Source organism: Xyrauchen texanus, chromosome 27 (genome assembly GCF_025860055.1).
Source record: "Xyrauchen texanus isolate HMW12.3.18 chromosome 27, RBS_HiC_50CHRs, whole genome shotgun sequence".
Classification (NCBI taxonomy): Eukaryota; Metazoa; Chordata; class Actinopteri; order Cypriniformes; family Catostomidae; genus Xyrauchen; species Xyrauchen texanus.
The window spans coordinates 4,182,995-4,201,280 of NC_068302.1; the positions used below are offsets into that span (position 1 = coordinate 4,182,995).

The 18,286-nt window shown below is 34.1% G+C and overlaps 1 protein-coding gene across 2 annotated transcripts in view; it reads left to right on the forward strand.

Moving 5' to 3' along the window:
- Nucleotides 1-15,103: 15,103 nt before the first annotated feature.
- LOC127620829 (DDB1- and CUL4-associated factor 1-like) overlaps nt 15,104-18,286 on the forward strand; it is a 158,479-nt gene continuing 155,296 nt past the window's right edge. For both annotated transcript variants that reach the window (XM_052094086.1, XM_052094085.1), the window contains exons 1-2: nt 15,104-15,252; nt 16,142-16,262. In XM_052094086.1, the coding sequence (XP_051950046.1) occupies nt 16,147-16,262 (116 nt within the window). In that variant the 5' untranslated portion in view covers nt 15,104-15,252; nt 16,142-16,146. The remainder of the gene's footprint in view (nt 15,253-16,141; nt 16,263-18,286) is intronic.

Genomic DNA, 18,286 nt, shown 5'->3' on the forward strand with positions numbered 1-18,286 from the left:
TTTTGAGTGCAAATGAATTTAGAGTATGTTTGTATAGTAGCACAGTATGCCGAATAATGTTTTTATAGTGCTTCTTTCATGTTACTGTACATGCGCCATCACAGCTAACCTCTTAAAAAGGCTCACACCCTGTCCATTACATTCAGTAACTGTGTGTTAAAACGCTTTTTTTTCCCCCTTGAATGTTATATACAAATTCAGCTTTTTCCTTTCAGCAACAACATTATCTTTGGCGGCATTGATGGTTTTCCCCGTAAAGTAAGCACAGTTGCCAGGACTAAATGTACATATTTAACCATATTTAACATAATGTACATAATATTTAAATACTTGTGTCTCATAGTTATGTAATTGTCCTGCAGATAAAGTATCTTGGTGCAGCCTCCTGGTTGACCTGGCATCAACCACCCTGTCTTTCTTCCAAGAATCTGTTGAAAAGTTTGGTTTTCCTCTCAGGTAAATGTATATTTTGTTAATCTATACATTTGTACAGTACAACACAGTGCCCAACACCACCCCACACAAATTAGATTAAAAGCACATTTTACAATAATTTTTGTTTTCATAATTGTACTCTCAGATGCTTATACCACTCTCGTTGCACTGTTTTCATACCCAACCAATATAATTTTACCAACATTTCATATATATATATATATATATATATATATATATATATATATATATATGGTCTTTGAAAGTGTTGTTTGTCGGTTTTAGGGTACGTGGTGATCAGGGGGTGGAAAACGTGGATGTTGCACGCCTCATGTTTACAGTCTGTGGCACTGGAAGGAGCAGCTTTACATCTGGATATTTAATTTACATCTGAGTGTTCACAACCAACGGTTTGTTCAACAGAATAGATAATGCTTGATCAAAGCTGCCACCTCACTGTTAGCATACAACTGCTAGCAGAAGAACTATTATTTGCTGTATGTCACATTTTGAAAGTCTGTTATGACATACTTTCAAAGGCATGTAAATTCAAAGGCACGTTTTTAACCATTAAATCAGATGGATAAATTTTTTAAATAAATATTTTTTTGTAAAATAAAACTTTTTCTTAAAAGATAACATTAATGATGTTGCCTATTAATTGTTTATTTGGGGATGTGAGTGGAAGTAATTTTTTTTATATTAAGTTTAATATTACTGAATAATTGTCCAGGATTGATCGGCTGTGGAGAGACCTGTGTGTAGCTGTAACAAGCATCTACTCTGATGTTCTCCACTACCTTGAAGAAGAGGGCTTCCTCAGCATTACCAATTTTGCACACTTCTGTTGCCACTATGTGTTCCTGGCACACCTGCAGGGTGACCTAGATACTTTTCGCAGTGGTTGGGACAATCATCCGATAAGAACAGAAAGCCACATGACCCCTAACCAGCTGTGGGTGCTGGGTCGTACACATCACCCAATTCCTGGACCAGATAACACACAGGTACATGCAAATATAATGTGATTTTAATGAATAGTGTAGTTGTTGTGTTTAAGCAATTAAATTAGAAGCCAAGATCACATAGTATTTGAAAGTGTGCCTACTGTTTATCTAACCAAATAATTAATATTGCATACAATTCAAAGATTTTTCTCTTTGTAGGGTATGGACATTCCTTGTATTGAGTGGGAAAACTTCCTTGTGATGACAACTCCAGCATCATTGTCCCAGACACATAATGCCCACTTACTGATGGACAAATGACAGCTTTAAGAGATGCAGTTAACCCAACAGCTGCATCCCAGTTCTTTGGCTGTGACATTTGCTGCTGTTCAATTTTGTGAGCATTTTTTGTGAAAGAACTGATCTGAGAATCAGAATGACTTAACTTTTAAACTCAACAGTGACTAAGACAATTGCTGATGACAGACAAAAACAACAACAATAAAAAGTCAATGGATACCTTTCCCCACATGAATAAGAGTCTACCTCAATGAAGCCAGTGGGTAACAGGACATTGCTGCTTAACTGCTATTGAGAAATTGTAACAAGCAAGAACAACAGTGTTATTTTCAAACAAGTGAGGACATGTGTTAAGACCATCTGAATGATAACTTTGTCAAAATCGCAAAATATTAAAAACGTTAAATAGCAACAAAAAGTAATACTACAGTACAAAGACATGCAGGTTAATATTGCTAACTCTTATTTTTAGCCTTTTATACTTAATGTGAGTGTGAATGGTTATCAGACTGTAAGTGTTAGCACTGTGATGTACTGGAGACCCCAGTTCTCATCAATATTGGCATTATACATTTAGTAGAATCCTTTGAACTTTCAGGGTAAAGCAAACCAACTAAGTTACGATAAACTTGTAAAAATTAATTATTATGCAGCCTAAAATAAACCTAGCATTTGCAAGGATGCCATACACATAACATGCCAAAATTTATGAAAAACCCAGACTTCAGCTTTTTCATGCATGTTGACAAAAAAGAAGCAAGTTACACCCTCTCCAATAGTAGCATCTCCTGTAAAACAAGGTAAGGTTCGACAGAATAAAGATGAAGGAAATACTTGAATAATGTTTTGACAACTGCAACGTGTAATTGGAGCTACCTTCAAGTCTGCAATTCCACATTAGGTCACTTGTAAAAGGAGAAAAGGGCCATGTCCTGTTCAGCAGGATGACTTCTGATGTCCATGCTGAGAAGTAAGGGACTCTCCATTTCATGAATATGGTGAAAATTATTTACACACTGAGATATGGCCTTGGTAGGGTCACTGAGTTAACCAGCCTATTAAGAAATAAATTAAAACATGGTTGTTTCATTATTTATGCTTGACTGTAGCAAAAAAAACAACTCTAAAATGTACTGTAGATTCAAATCATAAGTTAAAGCTATCAAGCTTTACTTGGACATAAACAAAGTAACATTAGCAACTTATTCATTAACTAATATATATATAACATGAGTCAATGGGACAACCACTCTGGCACTCCATAACACTGAGCTTTGAAGATTGTTCTGAGATTGAAAAGTATAATTTCAATTGTTGTAATATTAAATGACTAATATACATACCAAGGTAACTTTTTAAGGTAAACAATTCATGGCTTACATCAAGAACTGACCATACTTTGCGACATGCCAATTTTTACTGCACTATAACCTTCCTTAACTTTCCTACACCACTTCTAACCCTGAGCAGCACCTACCATCTGTAACTGTTACACAAGTTCTGGATGGTCCAGGCATTGCTGCTTGCACCTCTTCATTGACCGTACTTTCATGCTTCACCTCATTTCCTGCATCACCCACATAAAAAAATGTTTGTGTTACACTTGGACTGTGTGTGCAAAACAAAGAGTAGGACAATTGCTAATGAGAGAAAAAACATCAGCAATAAAAAGTAAATGGATACCTTTCCAGTGGGAAACATTTATGTGCAGACAGCACACCGCTGCATAACTGCAGTTGAGAAATTGAAGTTACAAACAAGAAAAAGTGTTATTTTCAAACAAACTGTTTCTGAATTTATTCTGGTGTTTAATACTATATTGTATGCTAACAAAAGCTTAAACAAAGAATTCTTACATTTTCTCTCTTCAAGCTCACCGCTATCCAGGTTATCGTCACTGAAAACATCAATGACACCACAAGATTTGACGTGTTCTGTCAGGAGCTGCAGGGGAACTGCTACTCCACACTTCTGACATGTGGCTTTTGGCATGCTACTGAATGCTTCATCAGTTAGTTGTAGGGGATTTGTGTGGAGTTCTTCTTGAATTGGGGCTAGGAATAGATTTTTACCCCGACGGCTTGCAGCCTTCAAGATCCTGCCTGTATAGCCGGTATCATCAGAAGCCACAAGAGAGAGTTTCGGCTACCCCATCCGCCTGTTGAAAACATCGCAGAGGAAAATTAGATTGCAAATGTAACACTTTATTAGGTATACATTATATCTAGTTAAGTCAAAACAACTATACTTCTTGTCTGACTACAGTTCAGAATAAAGAGGTCACCTAAATGAGTCTTGAAGTCAAAACAATAAGTCAAGTTTTTTTTACCTGACTTTTACAAATATACAACTATTATAATTAAACAATTTAGTTTGCAGCTGCTGATTTGCAGTTAGACATGGCTAATGTTCACAAAACTGTCTTAAATTCAACATAGATTGGCTTAATAATAAATGTACAGGTATGATTTTGAAGTGAACCTTTTAAAGTTTTATTTGAGTACCATCTGTTGGAATAAAGTATCAGTGTGTGTTGCATGATGTGCAGTTATCTGCTTTTTATGAATGAGCAAAATTGTGTTGACCTACCTGAAGACCCACCAGTAACTGTCCCCAGTTTTGGAATTAACACTTTGAGGGCATCACATATCTGTCAGCAAAAAGTATATGCACAAAATATATGACAAACTAGCAAGTTCTTGGGGGAAAAAAATCTTATTTGGCATGTATTTAAGATAATTTTTTTAAAACAAGATAGCTAGGTTAAACCAAATGTCAAAAACTAAATCCATGGCAAGAAAAAAATAATAATTATATGAATACAAATTGAGGTGCTGTGTTAGTATAGCAAGTTACCAGCACTTAAAAGAATAGAGGTTTGATTCACTCATTCCCCAATCTATGGACTTATGTTTCTGTGAGGTACTTTGGATATAAAGGTATCCTCAAAATGTCATTCATCTTAATTCATAATTAACCTCAACCATGAGTTTTGTCCATTTAACTTCACAAACATGACTGTATATTTGGTTCTACAACAAACCTATTGGACATGTGTTCCCAAAATTAATTAAAGAGATTGTTTTTTATGAACTTCACAGCATATCAAAATACAATATATGGATTCTCGTTTTTTGTTAAGCTATCCTAAATAACTAATTGCATGTTATTACCTCTTCATAAGTTGTGCTCTCATCTAGATAAGCAGTTCTATGGCCCAACACTGCCTGCATATGGACTATTTGCTCCTGCTCATTTGGAGTTTTTTCACACTGCTTTTGCAACAAATAGAAAACCACTTCAAGTAGTTTAAGTCTCTTGGCAGGAACAAGATATGCTGCAGGAAAGCGCCACTTTCCTCTGCCATTGGTAAAAATACCTGGAAAGGACCTACAGAAAATAAGCGTGTTAAAACATGAACTATCACTACTATCCCATTATCTGTTTTTTCTAATTACATTAAAATACGACAATGTTATGACAGGCATATTTGAACATTGCTTTGCATGACATAGATGAAAATAGAAAAAGTAGCACTTCAAAAACCATTATATTTTTTTTCTTTTCATAAATAAATGTCACATTAGCCTAAATTTAAACAGGTCTTTATTTTATTGATTGTCACAAAACATCACATGCTTTATTCCACAGTTCACTAACTTAGATTTTAATGTCTGCAATATTGGTTGGTAGTAATAGCATGCAACACAACACTATGTGTATCATTACTTAAAGTTACAGGTGGAATTTTGCCTGTACAAATCAACAGTATGCCAAAAATATGTATACATATGGCTTATATTTAAAATAGCTAACTTGTACTTTAAGTCTTTACCTGGTCATTTCCATTTGCACTAATTATTTGCAGAACTCCTATAACTGAACACATTACTCCCATATTACAATACTTGCATTGGATCCCATTTAAATATTGCACTGACTTTAAAATTCTTCTCCTTATATATAAGGCACTTAAAAATCTTGCCCCTTCATACTTATTTCACCTTCTTCAAATCCACACTCTTCCTCGCACTTTAAGGTCTTCTGCACTCACTCTTGTTCTCCCTCGAGTTCGCACAACATCTATGGGGTCTCGAGCCTTTAGACATGCAGCTCCTTATTTATGGAACTCATTGTCACAGGATGTGCGAAACGATGAAAATCTTCTGGTTTTTAAATCTCGCCTTAAGGCTCATCTTTTTAGGCAGGCTTTTATGCGACTGAGTTTATATTATGTCTATTCAGGCTGAAATAATAATTAATTGTTGTTTAATGTTATTGTTTTGTTGTAAGGTGTCCTTGAGTGTCATGTAAGGCGCCTATAAATAAAATGTATAATAATAATGATAATTTGCTGTGACCTCCCTGTCTCTGTGGAATTGTATCAAAGAATATTTAATCAACATGTCTAGAATTTATAATAAAAATAAGCCATATGTACATGAATTGAAGTTGTATATTTTACCCCATATCTTGATTTGAGACATCACCACTTGCATTTATGGAGGACTAAACATGCAAAAATAATAAATAAATACATAAATATTTAAATGTAATAATAAGAAAATAAATAAAGGATCAATGTCTTGATAAAACAAATATAATTCGTTTTTAATTAAAGTTATTCCTGAATTTATTTTTGTATGATTTTTTTTCCCTTTACTTATTATTTGATCTTTTTATTTATTATTTTCTCTTTTTATTTTTATTCAAAAAAATTTATTAAAAAAATATTCTTTCATTTGTTTTTGTTTTTTATTATTTATTTATGCATTCATTTATTTTTACATTTATTCCCACATGTATTTATTTCTATATTTAAATATTCCCACATGTATTTATTTTTGTATTTATTCTTACATTTCTGTCTCTTGTATGATAATTATGTGGGCGGGTCCTGTTTACCATTGGCTTATTGTAGATTGAAGGGTGTGCTCGATTACTCTTGACTTGTTTTGATGTGACGTTAGGTCATAGCCATATCGCGTGTAAACTATAGCTATTTGTGGGGCTAAAAACACAAGAGCTTAAGTCAATCCAAGATGTATTGGTTATACTACAATAACAAAATAAATGGAGAGCTGTTTCTTCAACAAAACCACTAAATGAGCAAGTTTCATAAATGATATGATTTGTCCTTTTCTTTTGTTTCTGTGTATATAACTTCATATTTTGATGTCTGCAAATCCATAATATTGTTTTCTGTTGTTATGATTGTTCATTGTAAAAGATACAATGCTTCATTTCCCTGATCGTTTATGCATGTATATAAATCTATTGCTGACTCTTCACATATATCTAGAGAGTTGCGCGACATGCGAATGAAGTGAATAATCACGCATCAAATAACTGTTTAATTTAGAGTAGAGGTGCTTATTGATGTTTTAGGAGAGCTGTATGCCGGTATGAATGTAGAAGCACATCCTGGATTGATAAACTCTCTGCAAAACGTTTCCCTGCATATTCTAAATCTGTGCGAGTCAGAGCGTTCTGAGGTGGGACATCAATCTGCTTCCGATAATACTATTGAGCTCTCGACCAATGATGCACTGGAGCTCCGCAAGCACCGCCTCCCTCATTTACATGTTGCACACAGAAAAGTAAAAATAAATACATGTATAAATAAATAAATATATATGGGAATATATAAATATGGAAATAAATATATGTGGGAATAAATAAATATAAAAAATAAATTAACACATAAATAAAAAAATATGCAAAATAAATGAATAAATAATTAAAAGCTAAAAAGAATAAAAATAAAGTTAAAAATAAATATAGAAAATAATAAAGAAATAAAGTCATACAATAATAAATTCTGGAATAAATGTAATTAAAACTAATTATATTTGTTTTATCAAGACATTTATTCCTTTATTTATTTTTGTATTATTACATTTATTCATTTATTATTTATGCATGTTTAGTCCTCCATATGCATTACCCCGTTGTCTTTCAGACGATGTTAGTAAGTACAGTAAGCGACTAGAAAGTAAGATGACTAACCTGTCATCACAAATACAGCACAGAAAAAAATAAGGATATTATAAACCAGTAGCAAAGTTTTAAACGGCTACTCGTTACTAAACTTTAATAAGCATAATACTAAGGGTTTGGTTACAGTTACATTATTGGCCGTCCCTGCATATCTACGCTAACAAAATGTTAACGAACGTCGCCTCATTCAAAGTTCCGCGTAGATATTGTCCAATAAATTCTGTTAATGTGCAACGTGTCAGGTATTACCGGTTTCCGAATCTTACAAAAGGCAAATAAAACGGTTAATACACTCACCGTAGCACCATCGTTTGCCTGTCATTTCAAGCATCGGCATCCTCCTGTCACATGGTTCGATTTAATCCAGAATCGATTGCTTATACTTGGTGTCCCGGATGTTTAATCTGAAAATTTTAACACCGAATTTTGGCATCTGAATTTAAAGAACTCGAATATAAATGATTTGAATTTTTAAATTTGAATGTTTGATTCTGAATTTGTGAACATTGAAAAATAAAAGTGAAAAAGAGTTATTGAAATGTTGAATTCAAAGGCAAAAAAATCATATACATAGTTTCAATGCTGAAAAATTCAGTGGTAGAAATTCAATGGCTTTTTAATTTCAAAATCTGGTTAGACAGATTTGCTTCCATATGTTAAGGTTTAAAAAAAAAATCCGGAAATGTACTCCCTGTGTTGGTGAAGAGGTGTCTGTCTGTCTTTCATCTTTTCTGGGAGTGCACATATACAGCAACGTTTTGGAAAGACTTTTGTATCTTTAAATGGGTATGTCTGTTAGAGAGTTTTTCTGTATCAAACAAAGATATCTTATTTGTCATAATTTTGATGTAGGTTTAAAAGATACGTTTTTTTTTTATACATTTATTTTTTAGCTAAGTTTTTCACACACAAATGTACATTTCAATGTGTTGTGAACTCTTTTGCTATTTTTTTTTAAGGATTTCAAATCGTGTTTCTTACTCTTTCCAGCAACTGCAAAGCCTTAAAGGGGTCATGACATGAGAAACCAAATTTGCCTTGATCTTTTGGTATATAAGAGGTCTTTGTATCATTAAAACGTCCTGCAAGTTTAATATTTTAAGACGTCCTCCCCATTCTAAACGAATCATTTATTTAATCAAGCTCAAAATACAGCTCGTTCTGGATTCATGGTTAGAAGTGACGTGACGGTTAGAAGTGACGTACCAGCGTTTGCATATGACCGCCTCCAGCACAAGATAACTACGCTTTAAGCGCCAAGACAACTACGCTCATTTCAGTATCGCCGTCGCCTCACAAGTGTTCAGTCGATGGACAGCGAGCTCTGACAGAGACTACTTGTGCACAGGAAAATTACGATGCCACACAGATGTGCTGTTCCTGGCTGTGGTCAAACAAAACCTCTGAATAAGCTGCCGAAAGATCCAGACGTCAGGGAAAAATGGATGCAGTTTATTTTTTGCGGACGTCCCAGTCACGGCAGTGTTAACTTAAGCGTTTGTTCTGTACATTTTAAGGATGACTGTTTTGAGAACAAATCTCAATATGATGCTGGCTTTGCCAGAAAACTGTTGCTCAAAGATAAGTCCGTGCCGACTATTCTGGGAACAACGACGACGCAAACTGTATGTAATCTATTTTAAACTTTAAACTACTTTTTAAAGCGCAATTTCATTCATTATGAATAATCACAGTGTTTTTACTTAGTTTACTTGCATATTGTTCTGGCTGGGAGCGTCAATAATTGATACATAGGCACTGACGTTAGCCAATCATAACAGTGGGCGTTAACACTGAAGTCTTAAGTGGAAAACGCCCCCAAAACAGACTGTTTGAATCAGAGGATGAGAAACAGGGTGGGAAAAGGTCATAAATCACTAGATTTTAAAAGTTTTTCTTAAAAAAAATATATTAATACTATAATTGCACCTAAGGGAACATAATAATACAATAAAAAAACCCATGTCATGACCCCTTTAAAACCCATTTATCTCTGTGAGATTGATAATGTTTATAAACTTTTACAATATGCGTTTGAATGTTTATGCATACCTGGCATTTTCATTCTTATTTTTGCAAAAACATTTAATATAATACAATCGGTTACTCGCACTTCCAACCAGATGCCATAGGAACATGTTAGCAACACGTAAGCACTTGTAGGAACGTGTTGCATATTATTTTATTTAAAATATATCTAATTAATTTTTTGGCTCAATGTCAGTATGTCGCCGACGTGAAAATTAACAAACATAATTTAGGACTTAAGATATTTTATAATATTAAGGATATTTTATTGTACAATTTACTTTGCAATTGTTTTAAAATTGCACATGCTTTAAAAACTCTCAATCTTAATTAATTACAAAGTTTAGCCTGTCTGTGCGCAAACTCTTCTATTAAAAGAAATCGGATTCAGCTGACTAGGCCTAAATTAGGAAGCTTAGTTGTTTTCAATAAACCTTATCACTTTGGCATTCATGGGGTTAATTTGTGAAAGATTATGTCATTTAGTAATTGTATTATTATTCATTCAGTGTTGATATTTCTCTTTATTTCTTGAAATAAGAAATCATGCTTAGATTTATTCACTTTTTATAGGTTTGTAGTTATGTATTTTATATTATGTATTTATATGTTATGTACTTTTAACATATATAACATTTCTCTATATATTACAAGTTCATAATATTTTATTCTTATAATTTATCTTAATATTATACCATTTATGACTTACAAGTCTGACATAGTAGTTTACCTTAATTAAAATAATCATAATGTAGTACCTTTGAGTGTCCAGAAAATGACGTTAATTTGTAGAATAATACTGAAACAGAGAACTATGACAAGTGAGCCTTTGTTGGTGAAACAAGATACTTCCATAATAGCTTTTTTGTGTAATCCCAATAGATAAGTGTTAACAATGTTTGGAATGCTTTAAACTATTTATTATATACCTGTTTTAGAATATAAAAATATATACTTAGAATAGAAAAGTTTAACATAAATGATGGAAATATGTAGTAAACATAAATATACAACAGACAATGGGGGAATGTATGAATATGTTTTACAGACAAAAAATTGGAGGCTCAGAAGAAAGAGATCCAGGAGAAGGAAAGGTTGTCTGGCCAAGAAACTGTGAAAAAGGGCTCTAAAGCTCTCTTTAAGATAACACATTAAATCATCTGGAGATTCTCTAGATTTCATGGAAAGAGGAGTAAAGATTGTATTGTCAATATTATTATTTTTTTGTGTGTATTTATATCATGTCCAACAGTTCTATAAAGATGAAACAGATTGTCTAAATAAGAGTGGCATTCCTCATGAGGTATTGTGATATATGTATGGTGATATATGGAATGATATTCCGGACATTATTCAAAAGGAATTGCAAATTGTATTTGCAATTGCGTTTTCAAATTGTGGACGCATAAAATGTGACATAATCCAAACGCAATTGCAAATCGTGCATTACGGTTTGCATTTTCGTTTAAGCGAATGCACAGTGACTGCCAGATTTCAAATGGAAAAGCAAAGTCCGTTTGCAACTGTGTTTCCCATATCTTACGAGTTTTGGCCCTGTCATATTTAAATAGCAATTTCAATTACCACGTCTGCTTTTTCACTTTCTCAGCGTCGCGTATGTAGCCAGCCAAAACTCAAATGGAATACTAATTCCCTTAGTATTTCCATTGATGCCTTACACGGAAACCTGTCAATCAGGGTCAAGGGTGGGATTATGGTATGGGGCGTGTTTGTCTTGGGAAGTGACATCACTCACAGTCTATCAGGATCAATAATTAGCACTGCACTTTATTCATCTATAATCTCACACTGGACTGTCAACATATTCTCCTCAATATACTACTTCATATATATATGTATGTATGTATGTATGTATGTATATATATATATATTTATATATATTTCATATACTCCTACTTATTGTATTGTATATTGTGTGTATTGTTTACTGTACATTGTATATAATTATTGTGTTGTGTAAGTATGTGTACATTTGATTTGTAAATTGTTTTGTGTAAGTATGTTGTTTACTGTAATTGGTATATGTCTCGTCACTGTCATGACTGCTATGTTGCTCGGAACTGCACACAAGAATTTCACCTACTGTTGCACTTGTGTACATGGTAGTGTGACAATATAGTGATTTGATTTGATTTGATTTGATTTGATAAACCGGCATCTGTTCAGGGCATCACCTCTTGACCGTCGACTGTGAGTGACGTCACTTCCCAAGACAAACACGCCCCATAGCATAATCCCACCCTTGACCCTGATTGACAGGTTTCTGTGTAAGGCATCGGAAATGGAAATACTAAGGGAATTAGTATTCCATTTGAGTATTAGAAAATCAGTTATTTTGAATTCTTATAATAAAGATGGCTTAAATTTCATTGATTTTGATTCTCTTAACAATACCTTAAAAATTAATTGGCTTAAACGTTTCCTTCACAATCAATCTTCTATTTGGAGTATAATCCCAAGATATATTTTTTCTCAATTAGGAGGTATACATTTTCTTTTAATGTGCAATTATTCAATTAGTAAACTTCCTGTCAAACTTTCCAATTATCATCAGCAGATGCTTATGGCTTGGAAACTTATTTACAAGCATAATTTCTCGCCACACAATTTTTTAATTTGGAACAACTGTAATATTCTTCATAAGAGGAAATCTTTATTTCTTGAAAACTGGTTCAATAATGGGGTGATATTAAACCAGCTATTTGATAGTGAAGGTAATTTATTTAATTATTCGATTTTGTTTCAGGATACCAATTCCCAGTATCTAGTAAAGAATTTAATATCGTTTTCAAGGCCATCTCTTTGGAAATCTGTATGCTGTTTAGAAACAATAATAGTGCTACAGTGACTTCTGTTTCTCCCCCTAGCCCTGAATCTACTGTGGTTGGTTCTATTTGTTTTTCAATACATAAATCCAATTATAAAATTAGGTCATTATTTTTGGACCCTGTTACTTCAATTCCTTCCTCCATTTCTTATTGGAATAACCTTTTTGATGATATTAAATGGTCATATTTAATATATTTAGTTTGGTCACTTCCTCAGAAATTCTTTCTAACTAATAAAGTTAAAGAAATATCCTATAAAATTATTCATAGATTTTATCCAGTTAAATACTTTTTAAAGAAATTTAGAAATGATATTGATACTTCCTGCTCTTTTTGTGAAGCCTCCTCTGAAACTGTTGATCATTTGTTTTGGGAATGTCTTTTTACTCTGTCTTTCTGGAACAATATTGATGCTCTGATTGTCCAAAAGGTTTTATGTAACTTTTCTTTATCATATAGACACATTCTTTTTGGATTTTATGTTAAAGACAAGAATCTAATTAATGCATGTTTTTGTATAAACCTTCTTTTATATATTGGAAAGTTTCATATCCATAAATGTAAATATATGAAAAGTAAACCCCACTTTAGCTTTTTCAAAGAAGAATTGAAGATGTATTTAAATACAATTTCAACTTCTGTTAACAAGAAAGCAATGAAAACATCCAGAATTAGTGCCATGTTTAATATTCTCTCTTAATGTTTTTTTCTTTTGTGCCCTCTTCTTCTTCTTTTTTTTTCTTTCTTCTCTTACTCTCTTTTCTTTTTAGACTATTGTTGAATATATTTAAATTTCTTTCACATTTCCTCTCTTAATGTATTCTGAACCATAATTTCTCTTTTGTTTTGAAAGATTGTTTAGATTTCTTATATGTATCGTCTTGTTCTGTTTGTTAATATTGCAATAAAAAAAAATTAAAAAAATAGTATTCCATTTGAGTTTTGGCTGGCTACATACGCGACTCTGAGAAAGTGAAAAAGCAGACATGGTAATTGAAATTGCTATTTAAATATGACAGGGCCAAAACTCGTAAGATATGGGAAACACAGTTGCAAACGGACTTTGCTTTTCCATTTGAAATTTGGCAGTCGCTGTGCGTTCGATTAAACGAAAATGCAAACCGTAATGCGCGATTTGCAATTGCGTTTGGATTATGTCACATTTTATGCGTCCACAAATTGAAAACGCAATTGCAAATACAATTTGCAATTCCTTTTGAATAATGTCCGGAATATCATTCCATAGTGATATGTATCGTATCGTGAGGTGCCTGGTGATACCAACCCTAATAAAGAGACTGAATATATAAAGAATGATGGATTGATAGGCATCCATTTGAGATGTATTATTATCAATATGAATACTGATGTCTGTGCAAATAACAATAATAAACTATTTATTCATTTTGAGTGTTTTGTATGGAGTGTGAACATTGTACAATTGGCAGAACCTGCAATTTGAAAATCTTGAAATTAATGTATGAATGTCAGAAGATATCCATATATCATAGTTTTGATATCCAAAACCAGTCAACAGCTTGTTGTTATCTCTCTTTCCTACCAGCCCAAGAGTCAGCAGGGGGAATACAGAAGAAGTGATGGTAAAAATGAGCAGAGTTTATTGAGTAATCTTAATTGTGTCTTTCTCATTGCCCAGTCTGACCAGCACTAATTCAACAAGTGTTACTATAGCATGCAAAGTCAATGGACAATTACTTCTTCACAACATCGTAACACTGAAGACCTTGAAATTGAAACACGTAATCTCTAATTTGAGAGACAATATAGCACACAACATAAAATTAAGGAATTTGACAAATAACAATATGAAAAATTAGTAAAAAGTGATTATATAAAAATGATATAAAAAGATCCTTCTGTCATGGAATGTATGCAAGTTTCTTTCAAAATTATCAGAGAAAGTCTTGATAGACAGGTGGTAGCTTTATTTATTTATAGCTATCAGTTCATCACTCAGAATGACTTAGAATAGCCTACAACACATTTCTCTGAATGCTTATTTAGAGAAGTACAGCAGGATTCAGGAAGATGGTTGAGTATTGTTTTAGGCATAAAATATAAAATTAATTGTCCATTTATAGTCTATAAACAACAGCTTGGATACTTACCTAGTTAAAAACAAGCTAATTTCAAGACGTTGACATGTGGTCGTCGGGTCGTCAGGTCGTCACCCGCTGTGTACAATTGTAAGACGCTCAAAGCACAAGACACGGTCGGTCGGTCAGACGGCTGGGTTTTGCCACGGAGTTCCCACCATAGGACGGCTAGGTTTTGGCACGGAGTTCCCTCCATACACTACGAGAAGTGAGAACTGTCCGAATTGACAGCCCTTATTTCACTCCTTCCCTGACTGCAGCCGTCTACTTTCAAAGGGAGGCGTTTGGCATCTCGAACAAAACAATTTTGTCAAAGGCTTGTCAGAGTGAGCGACGGTATCCAAGGGGGCGGAGCCCCATATGTCTGATGTAATTGACGTGTTCACCGTCGCGGGGTCATGACGCGTTAACTGTCGCCATCATAAAGTTGAAGCACATTGCTGTGGACACGATAGATTGGAGCTCATCAATAATACTATTAATGTGATTATAACGCTCTGTAACGCGTCTCAGCGGCTGAGACTGATATTGAGCGGTTAGCGATTCTGCGGTGCTGTGTGTTTGTGTTCGCTGAAGGTGCGTTTAATGTCACTTTTTTATCACTCACGAGCACATGGACAATAAACACTAGACACATTGTTTACATGTATGTAATTTTAGAAGGTTTCAATTTAAATTCTAGTGCTGGATGTGTTTGTGTGTCTCTCTCTCTCTCTCTGACTCTCTCTCTCTCTCTCATTCATATATATATATATATATATATATATATATATATATATATATATATATATATATATATATCTATATACACACTCCCACATACACAGAAGTTGCAGAAGTTTATCTCCAGCACTGTGTGTGTGTGTGTGTGTGTATGTGTGTGTGTATTTGTATTTGTGTGTGTGTGTATTTGTGCGTGTGTGCATATAATAATATTATTAATATTATAGTGTGGATAGTCTACAACATTTTCATACTATAAAGTATAAACAATGGATCTATTTACTGAGCTCTCTGTTTATGCAGTATATACTGTGAGCAGGTGTTTGGTGGGCTTGTGTGTACATTTCCACAGGTTACATATTCTTGTGCAATGTGAATGTATTCATTGTGTACCTGTACTTATGCTCTCTTTTCATGCAGTATCGGTTAGCAGGTGGGCTTTTGTAATTTTCATGCATGTCTGGTTAAATTAGAGAGCCGCAAATTTTTCTTATATTCTTTAAATATAGACAGGCATAACTACTTGATAAGTAAATTATTAATTATTGCATTTTTGTTATTGTTTTCTGGTTCACCACAGTAATATTAACTGTAGAAGAAACTCAGAAGTACTTCCTTCTATATTAACCACTGTGTTTAATATTACAATGTGAAGTAATCATAATCCTGTTTACTTTCGGATTCCAATCTGACTGACATGGGGTGTGTGTGTGTGTGTGCGCGTGCGCGCATGTTCATGCAGGGCTGATGGCGTCAGCCGGCGAGGGCAGCGTGGACTCTAAAGCGGAGCTGAGCACTCTGCTGGAGCAGTGGGAGAGAGAACAACAGAGTGGCACAAATGAACTGCTCAACATACTGACCAAGTGAGAAATACAGCAGCAACATTACACTAACACCTAGTGCCATTACTGTATAACATCGCATTACCTCACTTGACATGAAAGGAATAGTTCACCCAAAAATGAAAATTCTCTCATCCTTTACTCACCCTCATGCCATCACAGACTTTCTTTCTACAAATTAAGATTTTAATCCTAACCCCTTTTAGAAAAATATTTCAGCTCTGTAGGTCCATACAATGCATGTGTATTGCTGCCAAAATGTGGACATTTAAAAAAGCACAAAGGCAGCATAAAAGTAATCCATAAGTTTCCTGTGGTTAAGTCAATGTCTTCTGAAGTGATATGATAGGGGTGTGTGAGAAACAGATCAATATTTAAGATCATAATTTTTGCTAGAAAGTCTTCTCCCTGCCCAGTAGGTGGCGAATGCATGAAGAATGTCAATCACCAAAAACACAAGAAGAATGTGAAAGTTAAAGTGGAGATTGAGCAGGGATGAGAATTTATAGTAAAAATTTACTAAAATATTGATCTGTTTCTCACCTACACCTATAAAATCGCTTCTAACGACGTTGATTTAACCACTGTCAATTGGAGTCATTTGGATAAATGTACACTAAATGACTCAAGCTCACAGTATTTGATGTTTCGAGTCGGCGACTGGTCTGCGACGAGAAGTCTCAGATCTCACAATGAAAGGTCTTGTGTGCGCACTGCTGTAACAGGTCAAGATGAGCCCCAGATGCTGCGACAGTTTTTTAAATTGCTTGATATCTAGACGTCTTGTTGTCAGGTGTGCACACTGTCCCAACGAGCGGAAGACAGACTATGAAATATAGAGAGAGTACAAAAGAAGGGCAAGCTATTTTAAAGACAGAAAAAAATTAGAAGATAATAACATGAAACTTCACCCACATCTACCTACCCTCTGTCTTTCTTGTTTGTTGAAAGAGGAGAGCAAGATTTCGGTAGCAGGAGGCAAAACAATTTATTAGAATATAAAATAAATAAAAAATCATCCACATCTCACAACCTTCTGTTTTTATAATTTTCAGCTGTTTTTATTTGTTATTTTTTCCATTGCAAATTAGGGCAAATACGCATAAAAATGAGAGGGAGCGTTTCGTGTTTGTTGGAAGGAGATCAAGGTATAAAAAATAAAATAAAACCTCACCCACATCTCCCTAATCACAGTCTTTATTATTTTTTCCTTTGCAAATGGTGCCAGTAAAGTGCGAAAATGGACGAGAGCCGTTCTTTCATATCTTATGACGTGTTATCAAGAATACATTTTGTTAATGTTCTTAATGTTTTTCGGGACACAGAAATGAGCAGCATGCACACAGGAGCTCAGTTACAGGTACTGCAGAGTTTCCGCTAGAAAAAAATGGTGCCGGTCACAGAGGTTTCGTTTTACGGACATTTTGATGATATGCCGGTCAAATATATCGCCTCTTAATTAGTCAAGTTGAGGAAAACTGGAGGCAGTCTATGTAACTTAAAAAATGACATAATCAGGCCGTATAGAATGCAACATATTATTATTAGCTTAACTTTCAAATAGACGAAAAAAAAAACATGAACGTCCGATTGGCGTCAATCAACGCCAATTGTTTTTTACTGTGGTTTCACACACATTCACTTTTTGAAACATTGAGGCACGGATGTACCTAATACAAATAAATACAACATCTCCAGTTAACTAGCAGATCATTCATTTAGTCCGTTATTAAATAAGAGATCTAGTGCTAAAATCTGTTGTTTTTGAAATCAAGCTGAGCGCTCGTGTCCGCTGCTATCAGTTGCATGGACGACGCGCTGCGCGAGTTGCGCAATCTTCACTAGGACGCGCGTTTCAATCTATCGCCGTTGCTGGTGGATTACAAGCCTTTGACTTCGATTGTATAAATGGTATGTTAAAGGTCAAATGGCTAAAAAAATTTATAACAAATGAAAATAGTTTCTGGTTTTGCATTCCCAGAGGTATATTTAGAAAATTGGGTGGAATTGATTTTCTATTGAGATGTGATTACACTGTTTCCAGA